This window comes from Ciona robusta, chromosome 3 (genome assembly GCF_009617815.1).
Source record: "Ciona robusta chromosome 3, ASM961781v2".
NCBI lineage: Eukaryota > Metazoa > Chordata > Ascidiacea > Phlebobranchia > Cionidae > Ciona > Ciona robusta.
Genome location: NC_143237.1, coordinates 4,045,275 through 4,072,719, shown reverse-complemented (window position 1 = coordinate 4,072,719; position 27,445 = coordinate 4,045,275). Strand labels below are relative to the sequence as shown.

The 27,445-nt window shown below is 33.8% G+C and overlaps 1 protein-coding gene across 4 annotated transcripts; it reads left to right on the top strand.

Annotated features, from left to right (window-relative positions):
- Positions 1-965: 965 nt before the first annotated feature.
- On the top strand, positions 966-26,332 carry LOC149738298 (uncharacterized). Of its 4 annotated transcripts, none has more exons than XM_089875337.1 (23): positions 966-1,197; positions 3,528-3,818; positions 5,912-6,071; positions 11,349-11,488; positions 12,733-12,816; positions 13,233-13,337; positions 16,273-17,068; positions 17,221-17,353; positions 17,759-17,885; positions 18,331-18,426; positions 18,489-18,537; positions 21,038-21,134; positions 21,509-21,607; positions 22,105-22,230; positions 22,486-22,639; positions 23,130-23,192; positions 23,774-23,890; positions 24,658-24,834; positions 24,892-25,059; positions 25,117-25,194; positions 25,389-25,437; positions 25,913-26,022; positions 26,077-26,332. In XM_089875337.1, the coding sequence occupies exons 1-23, from the start codon at positions 1,099-1,101 to the stop codon at positions 26,215-26,217; spliced, it is 3,459 nt and encodes a 1,152-aa protein (XP_089731463.1). In that variant the 5' UTR covers positions 966-1,098; the 3' UTR covers positions 26,218-26,332. The 4 variants fall into 4 exon arrangements, with proteins under 4 accessions (XP_089731463.1, XP_089731464.1, XP_089731465.1 ...); XM_089875338.1 differs by having other exon boundaries at positions 17,221-17,356; positions 21,512-21,607; XM_089875339.1 differs by having other exon boundaries at positions 17,221-17,356; positions 22,492-22,639.
- Positions 26,333-27,445: the final 1,113 nt, after the last annotated feature.

Here is a 27,445-nt window from a genome sequence, read left to right as displayed (position 1 = left end):
AAAATTATATAAAATAAAAATATTATAAAAATAAAAAATATAAAAAAAAAAATAAACGACACCAACTATTCAAGTTTATCAAGACAGTTTAGCTATTTGGTAGGTTAAAGCGGGCTGCACACAAATAGCGTTAAGCGGCAAAAGACAACGTTTGCCGCAAAACGTTTTGCGTAAGGCAAAATCTCGTTTTGCGACAGATTAGCATGCGACGTGTTTAATTGTTACTTGCTAAGTTCAACTTTCGCGAGTAATGTAAAGTTAAATTTTTATTCTAAATTTAAACGTAAATCCACAGGTTTTCGTTTCAACCGTTATTAACCGTTAAGTCAGCGCCTTTTAGTGGAAAAGTTTGCGTGTATACTCAATTCCATCGTTTTCCACTTCACTAATGTCTTTATAAGTTAGTCCAGAATCGCTATTAATAATTCTTCTTCTTTTTAGCAAAACATGCCCACTTTTGGGGTTAAAATTCGCGGTTTTCGGTAATATTGTTGACTCGATTTAAAAAAAATGTTACAATGGACGTGCGCTTTTATTGTTTTTAAGCAAAGAGATACATTCACTCTACCAAGATCCGTTGTCCTTTTGTATTTAAAGGTTACAGATTTCCTAGCAGGACGATTTAAACAGGACCCCTTTTAGTTTAAAATTCGCGGTTTTCGGTAATAATATTGACTCGATTTAAAAAAAAACTGTTACAATGGGGGCGCGTTTTTATTTTTTTATTCAAAGAGATACATTCACTCTTACAAGATCCGTTGTCCTTACAAATTTCCCAGCAAGACAATTAAAACATGACCACTTTTTAGGTTAAAATTCGCGATTTTTGATAATAATGTTAACTCGAATTAAAAAAAATTGTTACGATGGTGGCGCGTTTTTTATTTATTTTTTTTTTAATCAAAAAGATACATTTACTCTACCAAGATCCGCTGTCGTTTTACTATTAAACGCTACGGAGTTTTTAGTGGAATTATTTAAAATTTTACACTTTGACAATACTTTTTTCTTAAAACTCTGATTTTTGTCAAAATGACGGTGTATTACTTCAGCAGAATTCTGGCAGGATTTAGTGGTTATTAAAGCGGGAATGCAGCCATGAAAAGAGTACAACAAACCAGAATGTCAATGCCAAATATGTATAATCAACAGCAATATTCTGGCCACAGTACGATAAACAACCGACCGCCGCCACCGGTATGATTTATGCTTTATAAAAAATAGTTAATTTTATAACTTTGTCAACTCACCATCACGGTATTAGTGTAGGGTATGTATTCATTGGAAAGAATAAATGCATCATATTTATTCTCAAGCGCTGACAATGAAAATTGTTATAACATAATTTTTTCTTTTATACACGGTATGTGGTAGTTCTTTAGCTGGTGACCAGTGCTAATTTCGGTAATACTGCCGCTGGTGACCAGTGAAAATTTTGGTTACGGCATGTTATAATCTTGGTTTTTCACTGTTTTATGCTGGTGAAAACCCTTACCTCTAACTTCCAACCACTAACCCCAAACAAATTACGTATTCTGTACAGTGGCGCAACCAGCGCGTTCAAAAGGGGGCTGTCATATTTACGTCTAGTCCACGTTTATCTCTGACGCGAGAAAACACTCCCTTTATTGGTTGTGCACACGAATATATATTCTATTTTACGCGGTAAATTAAAACTAACACTACATTATTAAAAAGACGTATCTAAATTAATATAAACAGAGGAAACATTGTTGCAGATTTACGCATGTTAATGTAACGATTATTTACGTCAGAATACCTTTGATAAACCATTACGATTGTTCCATCACAAACGAGATTGTTGGTAAACAATCGTGTTTTATTTGCTCCCATACGATCTGTAGTTTTTGTATGATTTCTGTTTCTGATGATTAGTTTAAATCAGTGCTTCCCAAACTATGGTATGCGAAGGCCTCCCAGGTGGTACGCGAGCACCTTATTAAGTTCACACCAAACGATCGCAAATGATCTTTTAGTGATTGTCGTGAGCATTATTTTAATCCACATAAATTACGTACAGCGTGACATTCCATGCTATATTCCCTACACCGGTGTTCCTAACTTTTTAAACCTAGGCATTGCTTTACGCGTGTACAGAATATTTTTGCAAGCCTATCTTTACTTATGCGCATGAAAAGGCAAATATTCAACCTGTTTTCAAGCACCTGCAGGCTAAATAATCAAGGGGACAATCGCTAATATGACGCAAATAATCAACGTGTGAACTGCTATTATGACGTAATCAATTCCCAGGTCAAACAATCGCTATTATGACGCGATGAATCCACGTGTGAATCCCTACTGTTTCGTAATAATTATGCTGCTTGGCTAAGGAAAACATCGTAAATATACAGCAGTGCTACTTCTGGAACATATTTAGGTTGTTTATTACCGCGCCTGTTGCCCTGTTTAATAGGCAAATTACTTTTATTTTCAACTTTGAGAAAGGCAGTGCCAAGTTCATGCCCGCGGAAAAAATAGGTGTGCGTGCGGTTTTTAATTTCACTATTTAAAATGAGTTGTTCACGAGCCTTTAGTAGTTTAGTATGTAGGTGGTTTGAGAACGCTGCTTGAACCAAAAAGTGGTACGCGAGTAGATAAAGTTTGGTAACCACTGATTTAAATGCTGATAAACCGCGATTATTATGCATTTTAATTGGTGCAAATATAAGTGCGAGGAGCGACGCTATCAGTAAATTGGAACCAAAACAAATTGAAATATATATTATTACAAAGTATCGCCCCGGCAGAGCTTGGACAAAGGCCAAAAAACGTGTTCGTTGGCACCGCACGAGAACCAGAGTTTTATTACGTCACTTTTCACGAGAATAAATTCACAACGATTGCTTCGTTTGTTAAGTGTTGAAAGTATGCTACCACATGCGTCTTCCTTTATTTCCTACGCCGGCGCAGAGCGTAAAAATGTGACGCTCATACACGATGTTTCGATCTCGTGGTTGGTTGTGCAGTTAGCACATTCCTCCAGATTGTTATATTATGAAACGTCATAATTAATAGTTACGTTACAATAGGACAAGTGACGTAACAATTGAACGAAAAGTTATTCCAATTTTAAGCGAACGAATGTAATATTAAATGCAACGCGCGCGCGTGTGTGTGCGTCTTAGCACTTTCTGGCTGCGTGCGTGTCTGCGGAAAAGGGGGCTGTCATGACAGCAAAACAGCCCCCCTGGTTGCGCCCCTGATTCTGTAACATAGAAATCAAACTTAGTAATATGCATTCTATGACGTACGCAGCACATTTTTCGGACATTTTTAAAGGTAATTTTTAAACGAAAGCCTGACTTTTTCGTTAAAACAATGTATACAACGGGTATTAATGAGAACTAAGGAACATTTTAGACCAAAAAATTTACTGGTTACAAGCTAAAGTATTACCTGCTTTGGCAGCTTTGACAGTGTAATTTTTCTGACTTGCTAAGGTTAACAGTGAGTCATTTGTTAATCAGAAAACATCTAAATTCACATAATTTCCTTAATTTCAGATGAGGCCACCAAATTATGTCAGACAGTTTACCCAGCGAGGCTTTTTGTGCAACCAGTTTAATCATGTACGAGGTCCAATGAATTACACACTACCTGCTCCATTACCACCAAACCACCCTACACAACCCCCTTTACCACCAAACCGTTCATTGGGACCGTTTATACCGCCAGCACCTTATCATATGCCACACCCACCTCCACCACATTTTCAACCCCCACCCCCACCACAAGAAGATAAAGTTCCAATCCACATTGAAGCTAAACCTCCTCCTCCAAGCACTACAGAAAAAGTAAGTATTATATATATACATGGCCGCCGATCCTGGGTATGCGGGTATGCGGCGCATACCTCAGAATATTTATAGGGTATGCGGAGGTTGTAACGAAACCTAGTTCAAACAAGTTCGTTCGTTAGGAATTTACTCTTGGAAAGTCATGAACAGCAGCACCTGCGAGTTACTGAGTGGCCAGTGTTTCCGCGTATGATTTCGTAATTTAAGGCGAAAAGTTGTAAAATTACTTTTATTTTATTATTGCAAAATCTTTTGTAACAATTTTAAATAAATTTTACATGAATAATACATCTTGCAACACTGCAATTCACGAAACTCGCGACTTGTGCGGTCTCTCTGATCGTAAACCACGTGTTCGTTTGATCGGAAACCACGTGTTCTGTGAGATTTTGATTAGCGGCTCCTTCCGACTAAAACCGAACTTGTTCACGTGCGCCTTTTCTCCTTAATAACGTCATTAGCGCTCGGGACCAGGCTATTATTAATTGTTCACAGAAGCTTATTAATAAAACTTTAACGATTTGCACATTTTACATGCCTGGCTACAGGTGCAATATCATAAAACGAAATGTGAATTAAGTATATAAATTCAACCGTATTCATGACGAGACCAGTCGTCAATACAACATTTCACTCTGCCAACTTTGTAATTGGATAATATGTAAATGTAAAATCGAGTTTAACATGTGGTCAATGCTAACTTTGGTCAATGCCAATGGCGGTGCACCGTCTTATATCGGCACTCGGCCGGCGTTGATTGACAGGTTTTTAATTAATTTCTCGGCTTGTAGAAAACGCTAAAATAAAACGTTACCAATAGAAACGATGCTCGATTTGCACCGGTTATACAATCTCGGTTGTTTCACCACTGTGAATTAGGTTAAATAACGTCATCGAATATGCTGAACGGTCCTTTTCTCAGCTTACCAACGCAGCACCATGCGTCAAGATCAGTTTTATTATTGCTTTGGGATGTTTATCTATAACTGTTTCGCATGTGTAGAAATTGTGACGTTATCTCATACAATCGATTAATCGAATATCAAAAATTTTCGCCGTGTGTCACACGATTAGATTTAACTCGATTACGATATCACAAAAAGAAAAAGGAACGTAATTCTAACGTGTTTTTTTACATCTACGATGTAGCTTATAACGGAGGCGTCATTGGACATTATGATCAACCACATATAAATTGTTGTTACGTCGCAAAATAAGCTTCGCCGTCGTAACCCAATAACATGACAACGTACGTGGTAATTTAAAAATTTAAATAAGTTTGTAAAACGGGGGGGTTTTACAGTAGAAAGGTGGGGGGGGGGTTTAAGCCAAAATTTGTTTTGCTCCTTCGGCGCAGATTAGAACCCCCCCTTTAAACACGGCTATTTGCGCCAGTGTATGAATCCCTACTATTTCGTAATAAACGTGTTGCTTGGCTGAGGAAAACATCGTAAAGATAAAGCAGTTATACTTCTAGAACATATTTAGGTTGTTTATTACTGCCTGTTGCCATGTTTAATAGGCAAATTACATGTATTTACACGCAGCTATGAGAAAGGCAGTGAAAAGTTTGTGTTGCGTATTCCCGCCGAAAAAAATTACGTATGCGCCGCACGTATACAATGACGTATATGACGTCATAGTCAACGCGCAGGTTCGCTCGCATACCCCAGATATTTAAGAAATCGGCGCGCCTGTATATATATGTATATATATATTATATTACTCGTTGGTATGCTCTTTTAAATGTTTTTAAATATTTTGAGACGTGTGTAGACTCCGGTCTTATCAGTGGTTTTGCCAACATCTTTGAATAAACTGCCTGCATTTGTGTACTAATGCTGCCGACTGTAAAGCTTGTGTTACATGGTTGTACTGATGACAGTTGCAAATTAAGTTTTGCGTTGGTGTTGTGATATAAAAATTTATAAAGCTACGTAATGGTTCATAGAAAATTTAAAATGTGGGCATGGTAATATAAAATCATAAACTGGCAGTTTTTACTTAGTCGTCAGCGCTAGTTATGTTGTGTCTTACACTGCTGTATTATGTAATACAAGACACTGCTTTATCATACAATTTTATTTAAGTGGTGGTTATCTGAGTTGCAATCTATGAAAGACACCGACCCACTAAAATTTCAACTACAAAAACTAATCCAAGAAGATTGGTTCATTGGTTTAAGCACAATTCAACAAATTGAGTGCTGGCAGCACAAAATGGAATTAAAATCACAAAAATTAAACCAAGGTAAGGTTTACACGCATAGCACACAGACACTGTCAAGGGCCATATATATGGTTAGTTACCACTGGCGTAGAGTACGGGCGTGCGGGAGTGCGACGCATTCCTGCCAATTTACAAATTCGCTACTCCTGTTAAATGCACGGCTACTGCACGTGCGCAAAATGTTTCGACGATGACATTAATTTGTAAAGAAATGTGTTAAAATTTGACTTATATTTGCGCAAACATGATTATTACAACATAACATCGTATTGTTTGTAAATATGCCCCAAATCACGCCCATTTTACACCTCTCTGATTGACCAATCAGAAACAAAGGAATCGTGGATTAACTAGCATTATTACGTGTGCGAGACCAGACAATCTCATAATATGTATGGGATATTGGAGTATAGAATAGCAATGTTTAATTTACTTGATTGCGCGTTGCGAATGTGCCTCAGGCATGTAAAAAAACAAAAATATGGCCGATACTGATTCGTATTTAAATTTATCTGGCAGTTTCGTAAATCGTATAGACGCATGCGTTCTGCTTATGTGTTTTACGAATGTTAAAATCGTGTTAAAAATACTAAATTCGCAGTGGTGTTTTAGTTTTTTACTTATATTTTAACGAATTTTCTTCTGTTGCCCCACTGACAGTGTTTTTTGGCTATAACCAACGATTCCTCACGCGGTCTTGATAATTAAAAAATGTCAATCTAGTTTCTTTTTTTTTTTTCGATCAAAGCCAGATTACCGCGAAGATTTCAACTTGCAACACACACAAACTGTCAGATAAACATTTGCAGGTAAAATGTTTTTTTGCTCATGAAAAAACAGCTCTCCTGATGTAAATACGGCACAGTTTTTTTGGTCAGCATACAAATTAATAACGAAAGCTAGTTTAAAATACTATAAAACTTATCGGCGATCACCGAGACACCGACTGCAGTTTATAGCAACCAACACTTTCTTTTCTACCGACAACCAACTTCCTCTTTTGAAATTACCGGGAATTTAGTGGCGGTTTAAGAATGCCTGGTTTGCAATTAATTCCCGAACATACATGTGTCGAAATACTAGTTTATATTGCTCACGTAATACGCATTCGTCACAATTCCTATTATTGTGAAATACCTATTTATGTTACGTCACAATTGCGAATGTCTCTTGCCTGTATAAATGCGGGATTTATGATAAAATAAAGCTGTTTGTTACATCAGAACTACACGGATAGGTATCTTTTGTTACATTATACGATTTGTTACGCAGCCGGCGAAGTAAATAAATTCTAGACTACTAAAATATTGAACGATATTACACTTGCAAGTTAAACGATGTTACATTGCGATAAGTGTTCCTGTCGCATAGAAGGTCTAACTATTGCGTTAAGATACATCCCAATTCCCAATTAAATTGTCTTTGCGTGTTTGTCGCACTCCCACGCAATTTCAAAACTCTACGCCAATGTTAGTTACCCTATACAATTGATTATATGAGTTTATTGATTCACCAGTAAAGGTGGCTGTACACAGTATTCAGCATGCGAATTCACTTGCAAAGTCGTGTGTGAACCCATTACCGAGTTCCGCATGCGGCAGCGTAATCCGAACAAAACAGACGAATTTCCGATACTGTGTACAGCCACCTTAATGCTGGGTTTTATTGATGTTGCAAACACTTAAATGGGAATACCAAAGGAAAATTAAAATTTGTATTTCGATAAAGATGCTCAAAATAATCTAGAGGTACCATCAAAGTTTCCTAAAAATAATACAGCTTTTAAAAAAAAATCGCATGAAATAAACTCGCTGGAGTAATAAATATTGGGCTAAAGGAAGCAACGTGCGGTAGCATACATTCCAATTAATTTTCTTGACGTAATGAAACTATGGTTCACGACTGGTACCATCAAACGATGTTTTTTGGCTTCTGTCCAAGCTCGACTGGGACGATACTTTGTAATATCATATTACAATTTCTGTTGGTTCCAATTTACTGATAACGTCACTCCTCACTCTAATATTTGCACCAATTAAAATTCAGAAAACCGGGTCATCTGTTTCCATACCAATTCAGATACGTATTTTGAATAAATGTAAGATCACTTTAAATTCACAGCATAAAGGTTCCATATGACATGATTTAAGTCAAATTTAATAGAGCAGGTGTTGGAAAAATGCATATTTTTTAATGTTTGCACGAACCGTTTGGTTATTTTAGCAATTCGCTGTTTTCATGCAGTGTAACCAATGCGGTTAAAATAGCAGGCAAGTTTATGTCGTCAATAATTACGAACTAAGAAACCAAGGACTAATCTATATTGTTGAATGGACAAAGTTGGTTTTATTATAAATAGGATTTCTTTCTGTTAAAAAATCCGGCCGTTTTTCAACGATCCGGACGGTGATGCTATAACTGATCAAGGGGTATTTTTACTATACTTTTTAAAGGTTTAGGTTTTTACTTTTTAAACTTTTTTGAGTTTTTGACTTTTTAATTAAAATCAGATACGGAAACATTGGGCGCTCGTGTAATTGGACACCGACTATAATTTGATACAGGCAAATTCGGTGAAGTTGCAATTCGTTGCTTGCGAGAAAGCAAATTAACAACGACAGAAAAATATTTAAAGAAAAAGCTCTGCTGACTAGTCTCGTTATCTTTTTTATTTTTATTATATTTCGCTTTCGCGTGCAAGTTGGTGCAACATTATAGCAATAGCATAAGGCTCGGCACTCGGCCCAGATTTAAGCCAAGCATCCAAAAAGGTGACGCTGGGCACAAGCTTTTAAGTTCGGGCTAGCGCAGTTAATAAGGGACTTTTATATACATATACGTATTTACCTCTGGTCAATTTTTATCTCCAACACAATAAAATGTCCGCTTTTATTTTGTTATGGACACTAATTCGAGTATTTCGAGATTTATCGTATACAATCCTGTTTTATGAGCTTCCATACCAAATAGAAAGATTTCATACATCCTGATCAAAGTGTCTGGTATAATTTTGGGTCAATAATTGTGATTGGTTTAAATAAACCACGATTATGCGAGGAATGACACCATAAGCGACTAGTACAGGGAGCCATAGAGGCCTCCCTGTCGTTTTTTATAAAGTCAGAAAAAAATGCTATGAAGTCAGAAAAAATATCACATAGAAGGTCAAGTATTTTTTTAACCGAAAAAAAGGTGCAGAGACTATTAATAAACAAATTTCATTTGTCTTTGCACAATGTTACGTCTTCCTTGCAATGAAACGTATTATAATCCTTCTCCATTTGCGACTAAGCTATACGCTATGATTGGCATAAGTGATGTATTCACGAGAAAAGCAATTATAACTTCTTTAATATGTTGTATTTGCCGGTATAGTTACTAATACCAATCGTTTATATTTCATACCATCTGGTAAAAATGCTAATCATTTGCTGGAGTAAACAAATGTCCACATACCTTCGCGAATAAAACGGTATAATGTAACAGTAATAAATTTGACAAGAAGTATTTCGTAAAAGACTCAACCCATTACATTCTTAAACAACAGTATGGTATAATGCAGTGGTTCCCAAAGTTTTTTTAGCGCGACCCAAATCAGAGTTTTATAAACATCTCACGACCCATAGGTAATCCTTTAGCTGGTGGCCACCTAAAATTTTGGGTTCAAAATGTTCAAATTAACTTTGAAAATGCGCGATAAACATGCTGCGGCAGCGTAATTCGCTTGACTTGCGTATAAGGTTAACGATTTATTACGTCACAATAGTATTATGTTCTGTCACAATAGTGACGTATTACGTAAGTTAAGGGACGTTATAGACTTGTTTTCGTACTGTTTTATGGCAGTAAAAACCTTAAACCCCTAATTCCCAGCCAATAAACCCTAACGAATTATGTAATCTGTAACGTAGATCAAACGTAACAATACGCATTCTATGACGTAATAATCTAACCTCTGTTTAATTCATAACGGCTCGTGTGGAAAATACGGTTACGCAGCACGATTTCGCACATTTTCAAAGTTATTTATCGACACAAACGCCCGAGTTTTTTAAATCTTCAACTGTTTGTGTGGATCTTTCAATGTATTATTGAAAAAAAGGCTAAAATACGATGCATGTGCCTCTTTAACATTCAAGCCTGCTTTAAACCTCCTACATGCCTAATGATTTACGTGTCAATCCCTATTATGACGCAAATATTCGACGTGTGAATTGCTATTATGTCGTAATTAATTGCCAGGTTAAACAATCGCTATTATGATGCAATGAATCCACGTGTGAATGCCTACTATTTCGTAACAAACAGCCCACCTGGCTAAGAAAAACATGGTAAATATAAGGCTGAACTACAGCGCAAACCTAACCCGAACGCTTAAAAAGAAAAAAACTCGTTTTAATAAATTTGAATCATCACCTTGGCGCGACCCATTCTACAACCCTGTGCGACCCATGTTTGGGTCGCGACCCATACTTTGGGAACCGCTGGTATAATGTAAAACTGTCTTTGATTCAAATAAAACTCAAATAACTAAAATGTCTAAACGTAATTCCAACCTGGCAGCCATGCTTTTTCTGCAAAAATAGTTATGAACAGTCGATCGAGTGACTTACAAGCTTATTTTTAAAATTTACACTTTTACGTTTTATGCAACTGTGTGGAACATTATTTATATTTGATAGTCTAATATATTTCAATCCAATCGTAACTTTCAATCTTTTTTCTCCAAAACGCTTAGCAAGCTTTAATAAATTTAAACTCATACGTTCATTCACACTCGCTTAGGCTTTATGACAGAAGAGGTAAGTGCCTTATTATGGAGCGATAGACGCATTCTCGCAAGAATACGAAAGTAATAGATTTGGCTGGAACAAACTATTAATCATTCAAAAATGGACGATTTTAACACAAGTGCTGCCTCTGTTCATTTGCCATCAATGAAAAAATTTTCAACAGACTTTTATTTACAACTGATGGATGGAATATTTGTAATAGTTAATCTCGTCTACGCTGCAATGAAGAGCCGATCCTTAACAATTAAAAAATTCTGAAGTTTCCTCCGTGACAATGTTTGTGTCATTTACGTTTTACTTGGAGGCAAAATGGAATATAGATTAGTGTGTTACGAAATATACACCACAGACAATAAATAAGCCTGCCTGAATAATTTAGTAGTTTCTATTTTTTTTTTTCTACAATTAACATTGTTGAACTATTTCTTGTCTGTATATATCATTTGTATGTGATAAATTTATTGTAAAAGCACACTTGCCCAAAATAATAACAGAACATTCTTAGATACAAACAAGTTACACTCGAAGAATCTTGAAAAGTTGGATAAATCTTCAAAAACCAAAACTACAGAAATTTTACCAGATATTGAAAATAAAGTTCAATCTATTGAATGCTTATCACAGCAAGATGTGGAAATACCCAAGGTAGCATATATATATATTTTTTTAAATGCGACGTTTTTTATAACATTCTACAAATTTCCTTCACTGTTTCAGTTGATCACTGGCGTAAAGTTACGGGGTATCAGGGTTGCCTGGCAACCCTTTGATTTTCTCCGGACTAATAATGCGTAAGGAATTACGTTCCAGTTTGCCCAAACGAAGACGCTGTTATTACTGCGCACAAACTTTGTTCGTTGAAATATGTCGATACGGATGCGTCATTAACTACACAAGTGCATTCAACTGGTATTCAAACTGGTGTTTGCTAAAAAATCCACGTGTGAATCGCCATTATGACGTAAATTATCGACAAGTGAATTGCCATTATGTCATAATGAATTGCCAGATTTAATCAACGGCTATTATGATGCAATAAATTCACATGTGATTCCCTACTATTTCGTAATAAACATTCTGCTTGATTAAGGAAAACATCGTATATGTATATAAATATAAAGTAGTGTTGGAAACAATTTAGGCAGTTTATTTCCGGGATATTTCGTGCTGGAAACCTACTTATACCAGCAGACGGGTCTTCGTTTGTATGATAACCGCACGCAGCACGCTCATGCGGGCGCGTACGACATAGCTATTGTTACGTCACTCGCTGAGCAATCGGATTCGACCGTTTCTTGTTACACGCACTCGCCGAGTCTGCGTAATTTTAATTTTGTCTCGTTCCTAAGTAATTGCAAACATGTTTACGTTTGTATGAGCATGTACAAAGCACATATTAAAGGGTTGAAAACCAATTTTTTCGCAACTCCCGGGGCGAAGACCACGTTTTTACTGTTTTTTGGGAACCCTCACGTTTCATCAAACTTTACTCCTATGCATGTGATGTGACGTGCGTCCTATGGTACTATTGGTATATTATTTTTAAAAACACAACATAGGCCTTGTTTTTTTACCTCCTCATATAATAATTTTGTGATTGAATGGATTTTAAAGTTGTTTTTTTTTGTATTATTTTAATTTATTTCAAAGTTATGTAGTTATCAGAAACATTTAGATTTTTTTCTTTCGTTTAGATTTTTAAAATCTTTTATCATTGAATTTAGTGCAATGCTGTAGTTACTTCTGTTTTATATGTTCTAAGTGAATTAAAGTGAATGTAACTTGCTTTATCTTCGCGTGACTGGAAAGCGGCAGTTGTTATAACACTAGTGTTCTGTTGATACACATCATGCCAGCGAGTTACCATGTATAGTTTAATATTATTTCAGTGGGAGCTAACACTGGGAGAAGACGTTTGTGCAACAAGGCAACAATTCAAAATTCACTATGAAAAACTAGTGAAAAAGGCTGAGGTAGGCCTACTGTCTTGTTTTAAAATTTATAACATTACGTTAAACATAGGTGCCCAAGTTCTCATATGCCAATGTAGGCAAACTCATAGTAACAAATATTAACTACTGCTAAATGTTACTAGGCTAAAAAAGAAATACCTGCACTGGCCCCATATTCGCAGACCAGGAGTACACAATGTCTGCGTGCACGTGTACCACATACGCAGTGAATCTTTAATTTTTAAAAAAAATTACAAAGTCAATGCTTTGTCTAATTTTTGACCCAATCTGTGCCCGATCATCGAAAAAAGAAACACTCGCTTTTTTTTCATTAAGTAGAAAGATCCCCTATTCTGGCTTTGAAATTTCTAAAATTATAGGCAGATAGATATTCAGTTTGTGCATTTTATGCACTTTTAATTTCTGTTTGATTACAGGTGTTTAATGAGCAGTACAAGGAATGGCAAAAGCAATTTCATGATTGGAAAAACCGACATAAGACACATCCAAATCAAGCACAATTTATTCAATATGAAAGTCAGGTATGAGTACAATATTAAGAGTTAGATTCAGGTATGGGTGAACTCTGATGGGAAAGTTGCTTCTCTATGAGTTTAATTAAGCACAGCAATTTACAGTGTATATCCGATAATTGGTCTTTGGCGACAAAAAAAACACTTTTTAAATTAATCAGCAAATCACTTAAACAAAACGATGTGAACTTTATATTTATTCTTAATAATTTATTCAAAATTACGTGATGTAGGCCAGGTGTTTTCAACCATGGACCTTTGTCAGTGTCGTTCGGTTCATATATCTTTTCATCCTGTTTTTTCTAATACAACTCAACGATACATTCGTAACCAGTTTTCCCTTTAAGGCCCAAGCTGTGCGTTTGCTTGGCCGTGCATTTGTCGCACACAGTTCATTAGTTGGCTGTGCACATGTTGGTTTAAACCTAATAATTTGACAACTAATAAATAAAAGTCAGTAACTAATTTTATTTTGATAATGTTTACTAGGCCTATACGCGCAAAAATCTTTAACAGATTTAAAATTCTGGTAAAAATAATTCTGTTCAACCCGCGCTGTGACCGCACTGGGGGAAAAGACGTGTCATAAGCGACAAATTTTTTTTTTATTCTTTTTGGGTGAGGACAAAGGTCACCATTTTTTTTATTCTCGTGTGCTTATGAGTTACCATACTTTTCAACTTTGTGTATGATTTTTATTTGATATGGCTTACAATTTGAACAACCCATTAGTGACCGTTGGGTTGGAGCAATGTACGTTAAGTGTCTTGCCTAAAGGCACATTCGCCGATTGTTTTAGTACCGCTGCCGAGCATCGAACCGGGGACACTTTGGTTTCGATGCTGCGCCTAAACCAGGGTGCCGAACAAAAGCGTACAATGAGAGAAAAGAGTGGATATAACAAAGGTATACAGAAGCGGGAAATATGTTGGAGACTATTGAAAGATAATAAAGAGATAGAAATAAGAAAAGTTTTCGTATGAGAGCACGTTCTGTTCGTCCTTGATTTCTTGCGCCAGTTTAAGTTTTGTTGTGGTGGAACTTGTACAGCTGATAACAAAATTATTGGATTGTTCAAGCACATAATAAATTAAAAGACAGCTGTAACCGATAAAGTCTGGAATAAAAATTGGTGAAATTGGGAAGAACAATAGGGTATATCTTGTGTTAGCTGGTTGATTGTTAATTATTTTTATTTCTATTTGAAAACAAAATAAAATGTAATGCAACCTATGCTTTCTACCGACAATGAATTTCCTCTTTAAGAAGTACTGACAATTCATTGGTGATTTAATGGAGTATGTTTATATTTCGTACTAAACTGATCTACACTCCCCAAACATACACAAATGTAGGTTTGTAGTGTGACGTATTATGAATAAGTAAAAGAGAAACGATGTATAGATTACTATGAAATCGACTGTTACGTTAACGGTAAAAAAGGTAAATTCTGGTTCATCTGCTGGCCATTACTGCCATCAGTTTAAAAAAAAATGCTGATACTTTTTACACCATTGTAATAAGACCTGTAATATAACTTTTTGCCATGCAAAGATAAAACATAATAATCTCATGTCTCGCGTCTCAAAAGTCTAAACATAACATATTTTATGTGTCTAAGGTCCTAAGTTACTGGTATGATGTATAAAGCTTTTTAAGGTTGCAACGTCAATAATTATGAAATAAAGAAAACAAACAATAGCTATGTTGTCGCCTAGCTGAGAAAAAGTTGATTTAAATAAAAAATTTAAATCAACTTTCTAGTAAAAAACCCCTTTTTTTTTTTAACCAATTTTAACCAATCCAGATGGTGACGTTTTCACTAAAAATTGGGTATTTCTACAATTCTGCTCCAACTATATACACATTTTTCATTTTCATAAAAACTCTTTATACTAAACAGGAGGTGCAACCTGGGTGGCTGTTTAGCGATCATGCAGCCACCTTTTCCGCAAACACGCACACAGTCAGAAAGTGCTAAGATGCACTTACCAGTCTTGCATTTAATATTATATTCCTTCTCTTGGAATTGGAATATTTTTTTGTTTAATTGTTATGTCACTTGTCCTATTTCAACGTAACTATTAGTTATGCCGTTTCATAATATAACAATCGGGAAGAATGCGTTTACTGCGCAACCAACCGCGAGATCAAAATATCATCAGTATGAGCCTCACTTTTTACGCTCTGCGCGGGCATAGGAAATAAAGAAAGCGCGTATTTATTTTTGTGATGTGTTGCAACGAAAGACGTCATAGATAACGTTAACATTTGTCCTCTGCAAATTAACAAATTGCAACGTCAGCGAATTACCAAATGGGCGGTGCTTTTTACAAGTTTCATAATTAAAAGCCAAAAATTAAAGCTTAATAGTTTTTCATTTAAAGTATTTGACCTTGTACTACTAACTACATATTTCATAACCAGGATATTACCGGTGTTAGACTCCAAGTTTGTTTCATATGATTTTAATTAGCGGCGATTTTCAAATACCTATTTCGGTATCAATTTTCTAAATATGTTTGTAGTTTTAAAGCCTATTCATAAAAGCTATGCTCTTGCAACTCGTATTACCTAATACACATCTGACAATTAATCAGTGGCATGCAAATAAAGCCAAAATGAATGACTTGCACCAGTGTGCTTTGTTGTATTGCCCACCTTAGGTTTAAACACTTATTTTTGGCACCAAAACAAAGGTACATTTCTGCCATGTTTTTCATGTAGTGTAGTTTGCTGAGTCCTAGCGTCTTTCTGAGGGTAAATTTTTATACTTACTTTGGTGATTCTATCTCATTTGGATTTTATTTTACAGAAGAATTGTCAGTTGTTAAAGAAATAAAGCATTTCAGTGCTGTGTGACTTGTCTATACATGTAACATAACAATCATTTCTATTTGGGTTTGTGCCATAAATGCTAGATGGTAACAACTACTTTTTTTAGTGGAAACATTGGGAGGAAGAAATGCTGAAACAAACTAATTCTAATAAGGCCAACATGGAACGATTGCAATATAATATATCGGCTATTAACAAGCACATTGAGGACCAAGAAGCAAAACAAAAGCCTAATATGTGTCATGAAAGATATGAAGCAAAAGAGGAAAAAACTGTGCTGATTCCACCCCCCTTGAAGCCTCCTATAATGAGTCCAAGTAACAGTTGTAAACAAAAGAATGAACCTGAAAACCCTAATTGGAATAATTTCAGTAAAGCATCAAACACAAATATTGTTCGACCGTTTCATACCAACAGCTTTAAACATGAACAGTCTCAAAATTATAGCACGGTTCATAGTTCTAAAAATAAGAGATTATCCAATCCTGGTCATCAATTTTCGAAGGTAAGTACAGAAATATACCATTCAAGGCATCCAAGTCCAGCACCGTTACATTCAAGAAAACGAGTTCAAAGGTTTCCGTTTCACAATCATACAAGAACCTCCCATCTACAGCAGGATAATAAAAACTTAAGAGGAACATCATTACCACATTCACAAAACTACATTCCATCAACAAATATACAGCACACAAATACTTTCCCTGAACACAATCAATTAAGTAAAGGCCAAAACTGGGCGCCAGACAATCCTTCCAGACATAGAGATTTACAAACAACTTCCCAAGCTTCTCAACAATTAGCTACGAATGCTTTATTATCTGAAACAAATTTGCAGAAACTAAAGTTTCAGCTTGCTAGTATTATACCCGCACAAGATGATAAAACTAAAAGTTTACCAGGTGACTATTGTTTTTCTTGGTACCAGTTTTATACATTGTGGTAATTGAATTTTCTGTTGTACACATTTAAGAATATGTTTAATATTTGATGATTAACAGTTTGGATAACTGTTTTTGCTTTCATGCAAAAATACCAATTGATTTTTTTGCAGGTACCAGAGATACAGAAACAGAGAAATCCGACATAAAATCTGCAGTGTTTGAAAAAGCGAAGGAACTGAGCACTGAAGATCTCAACAACCTTCTTTCTGCTGTTCATACTGTTTCACAAAACTCTAATTCAAAGTAGTAAGCTAAAAGTACCTTTAAGTATCTTTAGTATTGCAGAAGCACAATGATTGAAACCTTAAAATTATAAGATTTTTATTAAAGAGACAAATTTTAAATAGACTACTGAAGTACATTTCAAGTGGTTGAATGTTCATTTACATAGTGTTATATCTTGCTCTTAGAATAGGTGTTATTAGATTAGATGAAATTGATATATATATGTGGAATGTTTAACAAAATAAAATAAAAACTAGTAAATATGTTGAATATATATAAAATTACTCTTCTACTAAAAAATAAACGTTACGTTGTATTGTGTGCTTTACGACAACAACAAGTCTGCATATCAATATAAAATGGACGGTGGTAAGAGTAGCAGAATAAGCGATCATCTTGTTTATTCATTAATCGTTTTTGCAGTGATGAGCACCATGCTAACCCAAGAAACATGGGAGAAAACCTGAGTATTTCTGCTTCTTCGAATTCCATTAATATTCAATCATTAGGTGACAATGATACCAGTTATGATCAGCTGTTAGAAAAATATGTAAGTATATAATTACAACTTTACTTTAAACAGACCAAAATTCCATATGTAAAATTTGCTTTGGGTCATTAATGTTCTCATAATGTCATTTTCCCTTATTGATTTAACATACAGTTAGTAGGGCAACAAGAAGTGTAGGTTCCGGTTTTGAAAGACATGAACCCCTATAAAATCAAAGAAACAACTACGCGTTAATATGACATCGAAAAAGTAAATTACCTTTTTTAATCAGCATGTAGCTGGTGTAAGAATGATTGCGACAATAAGTTAACACTGGAATAAACAGTATCTTTGATTTAATTTGGCAGTATAAGATGATGGTATGATCAAAATGCCGTGCGCTTGGGAAAGTTGGCTTAAATTAGGTCCGAACAAAAGTTTAAGATATATTTCCAACAATTTTGTCACAATTTCAACAATATTTAAGTCATTACTTATAATTTAGTTAAAGATGGATCCTGACTTAGAAAGGGAACTTGTGTTACGAACTATGAGGGATAACATGTTGATGGAAGAAGCGAAAGCAATTGATCCAACTTATGTAATACTTCTTTGTGTAATACTTAACAATTTTATATTAAAATTGTTTTATTTATTTTAAAGCTTGAAGATTTGAATTCCTCTAGTCTTAACTATGAGCAAGAAATTCCAGGTAATGTTAAGTGTTTCATATTCTAAAGGGGCACACCAACGAAAAATCAAAATTTGTGTATTGATAGATATGTTCAAATGTGATCTAAAAGTACCATCAAAGTTTGAAAATAAGAAACAGCTTTTGAAAAAAATAAGTTTTAAAACCTAAAATTCAACCACTGGATTAAAAAAAATTAGGCCGTGGCGCAGTGCATTTTTTTTTATATTTTTTTGAAAAAGAAGCATTTGGTATACAAAATCAAAAATAAAATTTGAATTTTCTTTAGTATAGTACAATGGGGGAAGATAGGACACTTAAGCACATATTGCCAAATATTTCCAAAATCAAAATAGATAATGGTTTTTCGGTAATACCACGAATTAGTACTATCATTCCTTTGTTAATTGACACCATATATAAAATATAATAAATCACGCGAGGAGTTATTTAACTTTCCGCACAACAGGTGAAATTTTACAAATTCGAAAACACACAGGATAAAATGGGACAGTTTAAAATCATTGTTAATTTTGATTATTAAATGTATTTATAAATAGGAATATACGTAAATAACACGAAATAATACTGTATGCTTTGAAAATTAAGTCTAAACAATCTTTTTCTTTCCCTACTCCGGCTTGCTGCTATAGATTTTAACATGTTACCTATACATTATATTATTGCATAACAATTGGTATTGTTTGAACGACAATGGGTGATGTTCGAACATTAATGGATAAATATTGTATCCAACAAGTGTATATGAACTTGTAATAACAAAAAATGATTATAACTATTGATAAAGTTTTTATTTTTGCTACAAATTGGGTATTACTACTCTGTTTTTGGCACAAGCCACTACAAGCCACTTGTTATAAATTATCACCAAGTGCAAATGACCAAATTTCGAATATATTTTCAAAATATTATCTTTTTATTATATCAGTATCTTATAGTTGAATATCCCCTGAGGTATAAATTACTAAATTAAAAGCAAATCTTTCAAAGTTTGGCGATGAAAACATACAAAACTACAATGTGAGGGAAGATGGGACTCTAAATTGAAATATATTTACATTAGCAGTATTCTGCAACTTGTAGTTAACCTACCGAGTTTAACAGGCTGTGCTAGTTTCTTTGCCATGTAAACTTCATATATATATAACGTTAAACCGATATTTTTTTGTTGTTTTTATCTCAAATTAAAGTCATATTGACCCCTGCGTATTTTCTTTATGTTTATATCTCAGTGTTTTTTTACAAAACTAAAACTAGTTTTATGAGACAAAATCAAACTGTACGAAATATTCCAGGTTGTTTTATGAAGCTATGAAACTAGTTTAATCGTTCGCACACGCAAACTAAAAAAATTCATTGGCTTTACTGTGATTTAGCGAGCTTTAAAAAATAGCACCCTACTATTTCGCATTTTTTTACCTGTTCAAAGTATACTGTTCCTATTTTACATATTTTTTTAATATTTAAAAACAGTAATCAGCTTTGACGGGCGTTTTATAAGGTCGTGATAATACTGTCGAATAATTCTGTAACCTTATTTTCCTGATTATCATTAAATGGGAGTCCGTAAAAAGAAAATTAAAAACGAGTCTCGTCCGACAAAGTGTCCTATCTTCCCCCACCCTACTATATTTTAGAAACTTTTTTCACTTCAGCCGTTTTTTTTTAACTTGACTTTTTTAGAAGCTGTATCGGTTTGGGAAACTTTATGTCATGTTGGAGCATCTCTATCCATACACAAATTTTTATTTTTCGTTGGTATGCCCCTTTAATGTCAGCCCAATTGCCTAGGACATGCACGTCACCATAAAACCCCCTGCACATATACATTTTATATTAAAAATTAGTTGCTATGTCACATAATATTGCAACATAAGTAACTATCAATATGATTATACCATGACGTTTATATTGAACAACCAACCCTTACATATCAGATGTAAGCACATCAAACGCTGTTTACTGACATTCTTGTTTGTGATGTAACAATCGTAATAATTTACCAAAGTTATTGTGGCGTAAATAATCATTATATTATTCACAAAAATGCGTAAAACTTACATTAATGTTTTATCTGATTATACCGATTAAATATAGTCTTTTTTATAATTGCATATCAATTTTAATTTACCACATAAAGTAAAACAGGTATGGTGTGAGCAATCAATAAAGCATGCCTTGGAAATGAAAGTTCACGTTCACTAGTTGTAAATATGTCTACACTTATTGTAATGAGCTGGTTGTGCAACTGTTAGAAATTAGTGTTAATTGAGTTCCTTTTGGCTTGAAAGTTTTTAGGTGCAGTGTTGTGCAGTCTTAAAATAGTATCAGTATATTGCTTATGTTAAAAAAGCTGTTTTGTTTTATTAAAATTTGGTAATACCACTATATTACATTCAAGCATTTATATTAGTATTCGAATGATTTACTTTGGTATGCCCTTGTTGTTGTGGTAAGTAATTGAGTTTAGTGCAACTTCTGTAAAATGTAACTTTGTTAGATCCAACAGAGATGGGAAGACAAAGTAGTGGTTTTTATTCACCTCACTTTCCTCGGGATATTTTGCATCAAGAGGATGGATACAAGAAAGGACAAAGGTAATTTTGGCCAAATTATAATGGCAGTTATTTAATAGAATAACAATGCAATAGTCATAAGGTATCGTCAAAGTGACAACCTTTTTAACTGGTTTTATTCAAGGCATTATTTCTGTGCAAACTTTGTGTACATTGAATTCATTCGAAAGTAAAGGCTAATTGAACAAAATTATCTATCACTTGTTTATTCTCTGGCAACCTAAAAGGTTTAACATTTTACCAAAAGTTTCTTCGTGGCATGGTAAAAGTTATTCATAGGAAGACAATAGGAAATAAAGTTTAAATTATGTGTAATTTTAGAAAATTTACTTAAACTTGTAGTAAACCACAAATATGTTGTATCTTGAAGCTTTTTAACAGTTTATTTATTATAGAAGTCTGGCAATGGATTATGAAAATGAAGATTTTCCCAGATATGACAAAGCACAGAATATTGGGTTTACAAGAAGGAATGAAAGAAATATTTCACCAAGGTTTAAATACAATTTGTTTTACTCATTTTATCTTCTTGTAACAACAAGCATGAATATAGCATTGTGGTTATAAGTGAAGGACACATATTTGTCCCCACATTCTGGGGCTCTATGTTTTAGTTCTAGAGAACCTAAGATTTTGGCCAAATTTAAATGTTTATTATTGCCTGGCAAGTCAACGCATGTGCGACTTTGTGGGTAATTGTTTCTCTGTATGTCTGTCAATTTGGACAACCCATTTGTGTTGTGGGTTGACGCTATGTCGGTTAAATGTTCTGCTGAAAGACACATATGCCGACAATGCTAGTAGCGCCGAGCATCGGACACAGTGCCCTTTGCATAATATACAAGCGCCTAAACCATGGCGCCAAACCGAACCCATTGTGGGGCTACGAGTGTTTTTTGGTTATGAGTAACAATTTTGACATTCTTTTTCTGTCCACTGGGTCGGTTTGAAACTATTGACATTAAACATTATTTGTACAATTTCTTTGCAGATTTTACAATCAAAATAAATCTCACGATGAATTTAATGAAAGAAAGAGAGATAATGAATATGGAGAAAATTCAAACATACATAACTTCACTGGATTTAATAATCGCACGCCTAAAACAAATGAAAGGTGAGTTTTGAGTATGCATTTTTAATTCCGTTTCAGTGTTTTATACAAATTATGTTGTTATAACTATGCAAGATAATTTCTGTTGCTTGTTTTTATGTCGCTCACCGGCAAACTCTGATGATGTCTCACCAAATGGCAGGTGAACGTTGGTCCTTTAAGACAAAAACAAAACCCAAAAGATCTCTTTATAAATACATAAATTACATTTACCCAGCGGCAACAACATACACACATGACATCTCTAATGTTGTATAGAAACAGGTCTTTTAATTCTTGGAGGCGAGATATTGACACCGCAAATTGCACTATTAAACAAAACACTTCAGCTCCCAAATTATGTCGGCCTGTTTCAAGAACCAGTGCTGAAGATATTTTATGTTTACCTGGCCGATTAAGCCGACCGAAAAAGGTATAAGTAATATTACAAAAACATTTCCTAAGAAATATGAATGAAAACAGAGTAAAAATATGATTTTGAATCGAGTGTATTATTTTATAATCACCCTTACATTTATATATCAGGTTGAAAATTATGAATTTATCTAAATTAAATAGGATAGAGTCACAAACATTTAGAAGTTTAGAAACCTAAATATCTAGAAGGCTAACTGTGGATGGTTTACTCTTCACGCTTCAGCAAATATGTAAATTACACAAAGGGTCCTAGCTCCTAGGATATAGTATACACTTAACATTGTTTTGGACATTCAGACACTAAATACGCAAAATAGATAATATTTTAAAATATATACGTATAAATATATATATTAATTTTTGCCCTAAAAAAACTTTTAATCGAATTTCTAGCCACACAACCTATAATAAGCTTTTCATGCTTTTATATATCCTAAAAAACACATATATTCATATTTAAATTTTCTCCATGTCTTGGTTTCTAGATAGCTGTCATTCTTCGTGGATTGCCCGGAAGTGGAAAAACTTATGTTGCTAAAGTCTTACGGGTGATTATGTTTTGATCTTTATTTGGTAATATGATGCGTTTTAACTCTTTATTCTGTAGTTATGGTTCTGGTAAAGACTTTGCAACGTACTTGCTTGTTTAGTTTACCTGAATAAAAAGTATTTATCGCAAATGTGATGTTCCTTTACTTGATGAAAAATGTCAATAGCTATAATGAAGCAAACAAACAATTGCTATTTATAATATTGCAAATAACTGTCAGACAATCGATATTCCATTTAATACATCCTTGTGTAAATCACTACTACTACCTTGTAGCAAACAGTTTACTTGGTTGGAGAAAATGTCGTAAAAAAACTACTTCTCAAACAAATAGAAATTGTTGTTTATTATTGATCATTTACACAGCCATATTTCCATTGATCAATTAGAGATCCGGTAATTCTGATTGGTAAAACTCCTTAATAACATTTGCATCGGTGTATTCACACAATCAAATACTAAAGCCATTACTCTTTACTGTTTTACCAAATACACACAGGAGGGAAATGGTACCAAATTTTAAACATTTTCACTATTGACTTGACTTAATATATCAAAAATATTTTGGTTTAATTAAAGGATAAAGAAAATGAGCACAATATATCATCAAGAGTTCTATCATTGGATGATTATTTTATAACTGAAAGTGAAAAATCTGTCAAGGATCCTGATACTGGGAAGATGGTTAAGCAGAAGGTTTGTATCTCAGGCTTGTGGTGTTAATACCAACGTTTAAATCTGATACATCTTACATGTAAGATGTAGACACGGCTGTGACTTTTATATGTAGACAGTGGACACTTATAGCTTTTAGTGTAACAGTCATTTTTCAACTGTCAGGGCAAATATATGTTTAATTATTTGTTAAAAAATAATTACACAGTTCTTTGCCGGTTTATTTACTACCAAACTGAAATGATTTTTAACTCATGACATCAAGTATTGTTTACCCCATCCTATGTCTAAACTATTGTCGTTTTCATGACTGTCAATTTTAAATTAGAATGTTCACAAAGTAAACTTCTTCCTTGTAAATATATAACAAAATTATCAAATATAGACTTTATTAGTTTAAGTTTTACGATTGATCCAGTTGCATATTATGCTGACTGAGCACTTTTTCTTCTATTGGTTAATTTTTGACACTTTTTTTATACTAAATTAATAAATTTTTATTATTACTCACTGGTACCTTCGTACCTGCTGTATATTTATCTTCGGAAAAGGTCGGTCATTAGAAAACTTACTGTATAGCATAATCTGGTATGTAGCTATGTTAAACCGAATAATTAAAACATAATAAAATCTATTTTATAGTTTTATTATTCACCCTAAACACCAAATATTTTCTTTAGTATTATCTTCCAGTAGTTTAATAACTAGAAACGGTCAATGTTTATTGACTTCTATTTTCTATGGGAAATCCCATAAGTAAAAATTATTCAATATATTATTTTCCTCAGATATTTGAGTATGAACATGAACCAGAAATGGAACAAACATATCGAGCGAGTTTGTTAAAATCCTTCAAGAAAACTTTAGATGATGGTTTCTTCACATTTGTTATACTTGATTCCATCAACGAAAAAGTGGAGCATTTCTTTGAGTTTTATCAAGCTGCTGAACAACATGGGTTTAATGTTAAGTTCTATTTTACAAAATGTATTACATGTAGATAAAAATGTTTGTTGTATCAGGTGTTCGTGGCAGAGTTGCAGTCAGATGTTGATGTTTGTTTTAATCGAAACGTACACAAGCGTACAAGGAAAGAGATCGAAGCGTTACAATCAGTGTGGCAAGAAACACCACCAGATTTGAAACAGTTAGACTTATCTTTCTTCATTAAAAACTCACAAATTACTGAGGTTACTTTGATTTGCATTCAAGGTATATTCACTTTTTTAACTTGTTTTTCTAATTAGGTAAACATGGAAGATGCCTCTGACACTGAAGGAGATATAATGAAGACCAACCTTTCGCCGGTTGACCAACAATTAGTGGTATGCTTATTATCTACCAATATCTTAACATTAAATGCAATGCTGTACTTAAAGAATTACTTTAATTTAATTAAAGCATTTTACAGCAGATTTAGGTGATTAATAAAAAGTGAATACTGGCTGAAAATTATTCTTGATTAGAATAATCATTGTATTAACATAATTTTAAAAATACATATTCACTTATTTTGTAGGAAGTCCCTAAAAGCAAATGGGAAAATGAATCCGCCACAGCGAAACTTGGTGCTTATTTTTGATGTTGATCTTTTTACACTAACTAAATTAGTTAACCTATTATACTGTTGTTAATATGATGCAAAATATTAGAAGATTTATTCAAGTTGCATGCAATTGTATTGCAACTGAATAATTTACAACTGCTTTACCAATATTTGTAATGACATCATAGCACAGCAGATGCAACATTCACATACTGAGAATATAACATTAAAAACTAGATGATGTAAGTTACATCATGTAAACACTTTCAGTGTGTGTGTAATAAAACCTTTAAAGCATTTCTCCGACCCATTGATCTGTACTGGATTTTCCAAATTGGAGTTATAAAAAGCAAAAACATAGTAACATGCAATTTGCATATACTGTAACTTAAAATAAGGCAAGAAGTGAAGCAACTAGAAATGGTACTGAATAAGATTACTTTTTATTTGTTATTGTCCCTTGTATTTCTAATCATCGTGTTTTTTCCATGGAGTAGATCAGTTAGATGGAATTAAGAAAAGTGTTGCTATTAAAAGAAGTATGGAAGATTTTCTAAGTGTAACTGATGATTACAACTCCAGGCACTCTGCTCCAGGCAAAAAGAGGGTAATTTAATCATTTTTTTTAAATTAAAAGTATAAAATGTATATTTACCACCAGGTAAGATGGGCTGACATTGATGCTGAGGAATCTCAAAAACGAATGCGTGAAGTTGGTTTTGTGGTTGGGCAAACTAATTGGACAAAAATGATGGATAAAGGTCAAGGACAAAAAGCATTAAACCAAACTAAGTTATTCTGATACTTAATCGTTTTTTTTTTGGTGCAATGTAAAATTAATTGTATTTGAAATACAGCTGCTGCATTTAGTATAGAAAGATTTGTTACTTTTTCTGGCTTGGAATGAAATATATTTGTATATGAAAGATTTTTTATTAGTTTGTGCAGCCGATGGTATTAATTAATTAATTAATGTTTAAAAGTCAATATACATCTACAATTTAAAATTTATCACAATATCTACATTCTACTCTATGCCACATTTTGAGTTTGGAAGACAAGGAAGTTCATAAGGTGTTTTAATTGGCCTGTCCGTGACAATATGAAATTGTTGCACAACACGCTATTGAATGAATGAATAAAACTTTCTTTATTCTCGCGTGGACGGAAAACGACAGTCGTTATACATCTCGTGCCAGCTTACGAGTTATGTATGTTACTTTGTGTTTGTCGATGATTATTTTATTTGTGGAACGTCAACACAGGGGATTTGATTTAACTTATGGGAGACTATTCTTATGAACAAATTTAATGCGACTTTTTGTTGATAACGTTCCAGACATGAAGTTTGCACGTTAAAATTTTAGTTTTCGATTAAAGCAAGCAGAAAAGTATTGGAAAATATTTTGTGTAAAATAAAAACTGAACATTTCTTCTCCGGAACGTTATTCAGGCGGTTCGTTTTAAATAGGTCTTGTATTCTATTTCTCTCGACCTGCGTAACACGTCATCAATAACGAAAAATGGCGACAAAACCTACATTTTCACATTAAATAGAATAAACTATATAAAAACATGAATATATGACTCGGTCGGAAGCAGTTTTAAAGATTTCTGATAAAAATGTACCATGTCTACGCATGCGCAGTAGCCAATGGGAACCAGTTTTCCGCGACACCGGTTCAAATATTTTACGACCCTCTGTTGAAAACGTTCCAGACACGACGTTTACACGTTGAACTAGCCTACTACATTACTACAAACAAACTTATTTTGAGCGAGTTTAATTATGCATTTTACTTAACCTAATAACACTTTTCTTAAACACGATGTCTTACGAAGGCTACCATACTTTTTTAATTAATCCATTGTAAAATTGCTTGGAAAAGAAAAACATGCTGTGTATAGTACAAACTGAATATTTGCTTAAGTTGATCTAGGTCAAGTTTATTTTTAAACTATATTCTACTTTGTCTTTGCTTTACAAAATAAAACAATATAACGTGATCTGGGTGTTTATTTTATTGATT

What these genes read in the sequence shown, in the direction of transcription:
- LOC149738298 (XM_089875335.1), top strand. Translation starts at nt 1,099, where the DNA reads ATGAAAAGAGTACAACAAACCAGAATGTCAATGCCAAATATGTATAAT. An exon ending in ACAACCGACCGCCGCCACCG is followed by an intron (nt 1,198 to 3,527) that starts GTATGATTTATG and finishes CCTTAATTTCAG; the next exon opens with ATGAGGCCACCAAATTATGT. An exon ending in ATCACAAAAATTAAACCAAG is followed by an intron (nt 6,072 to 11,348) that starts GTAAGGTTTACA and finishes GAACATTCTTAG; the next exon opens with ATACAAACAAGTTACACTCG.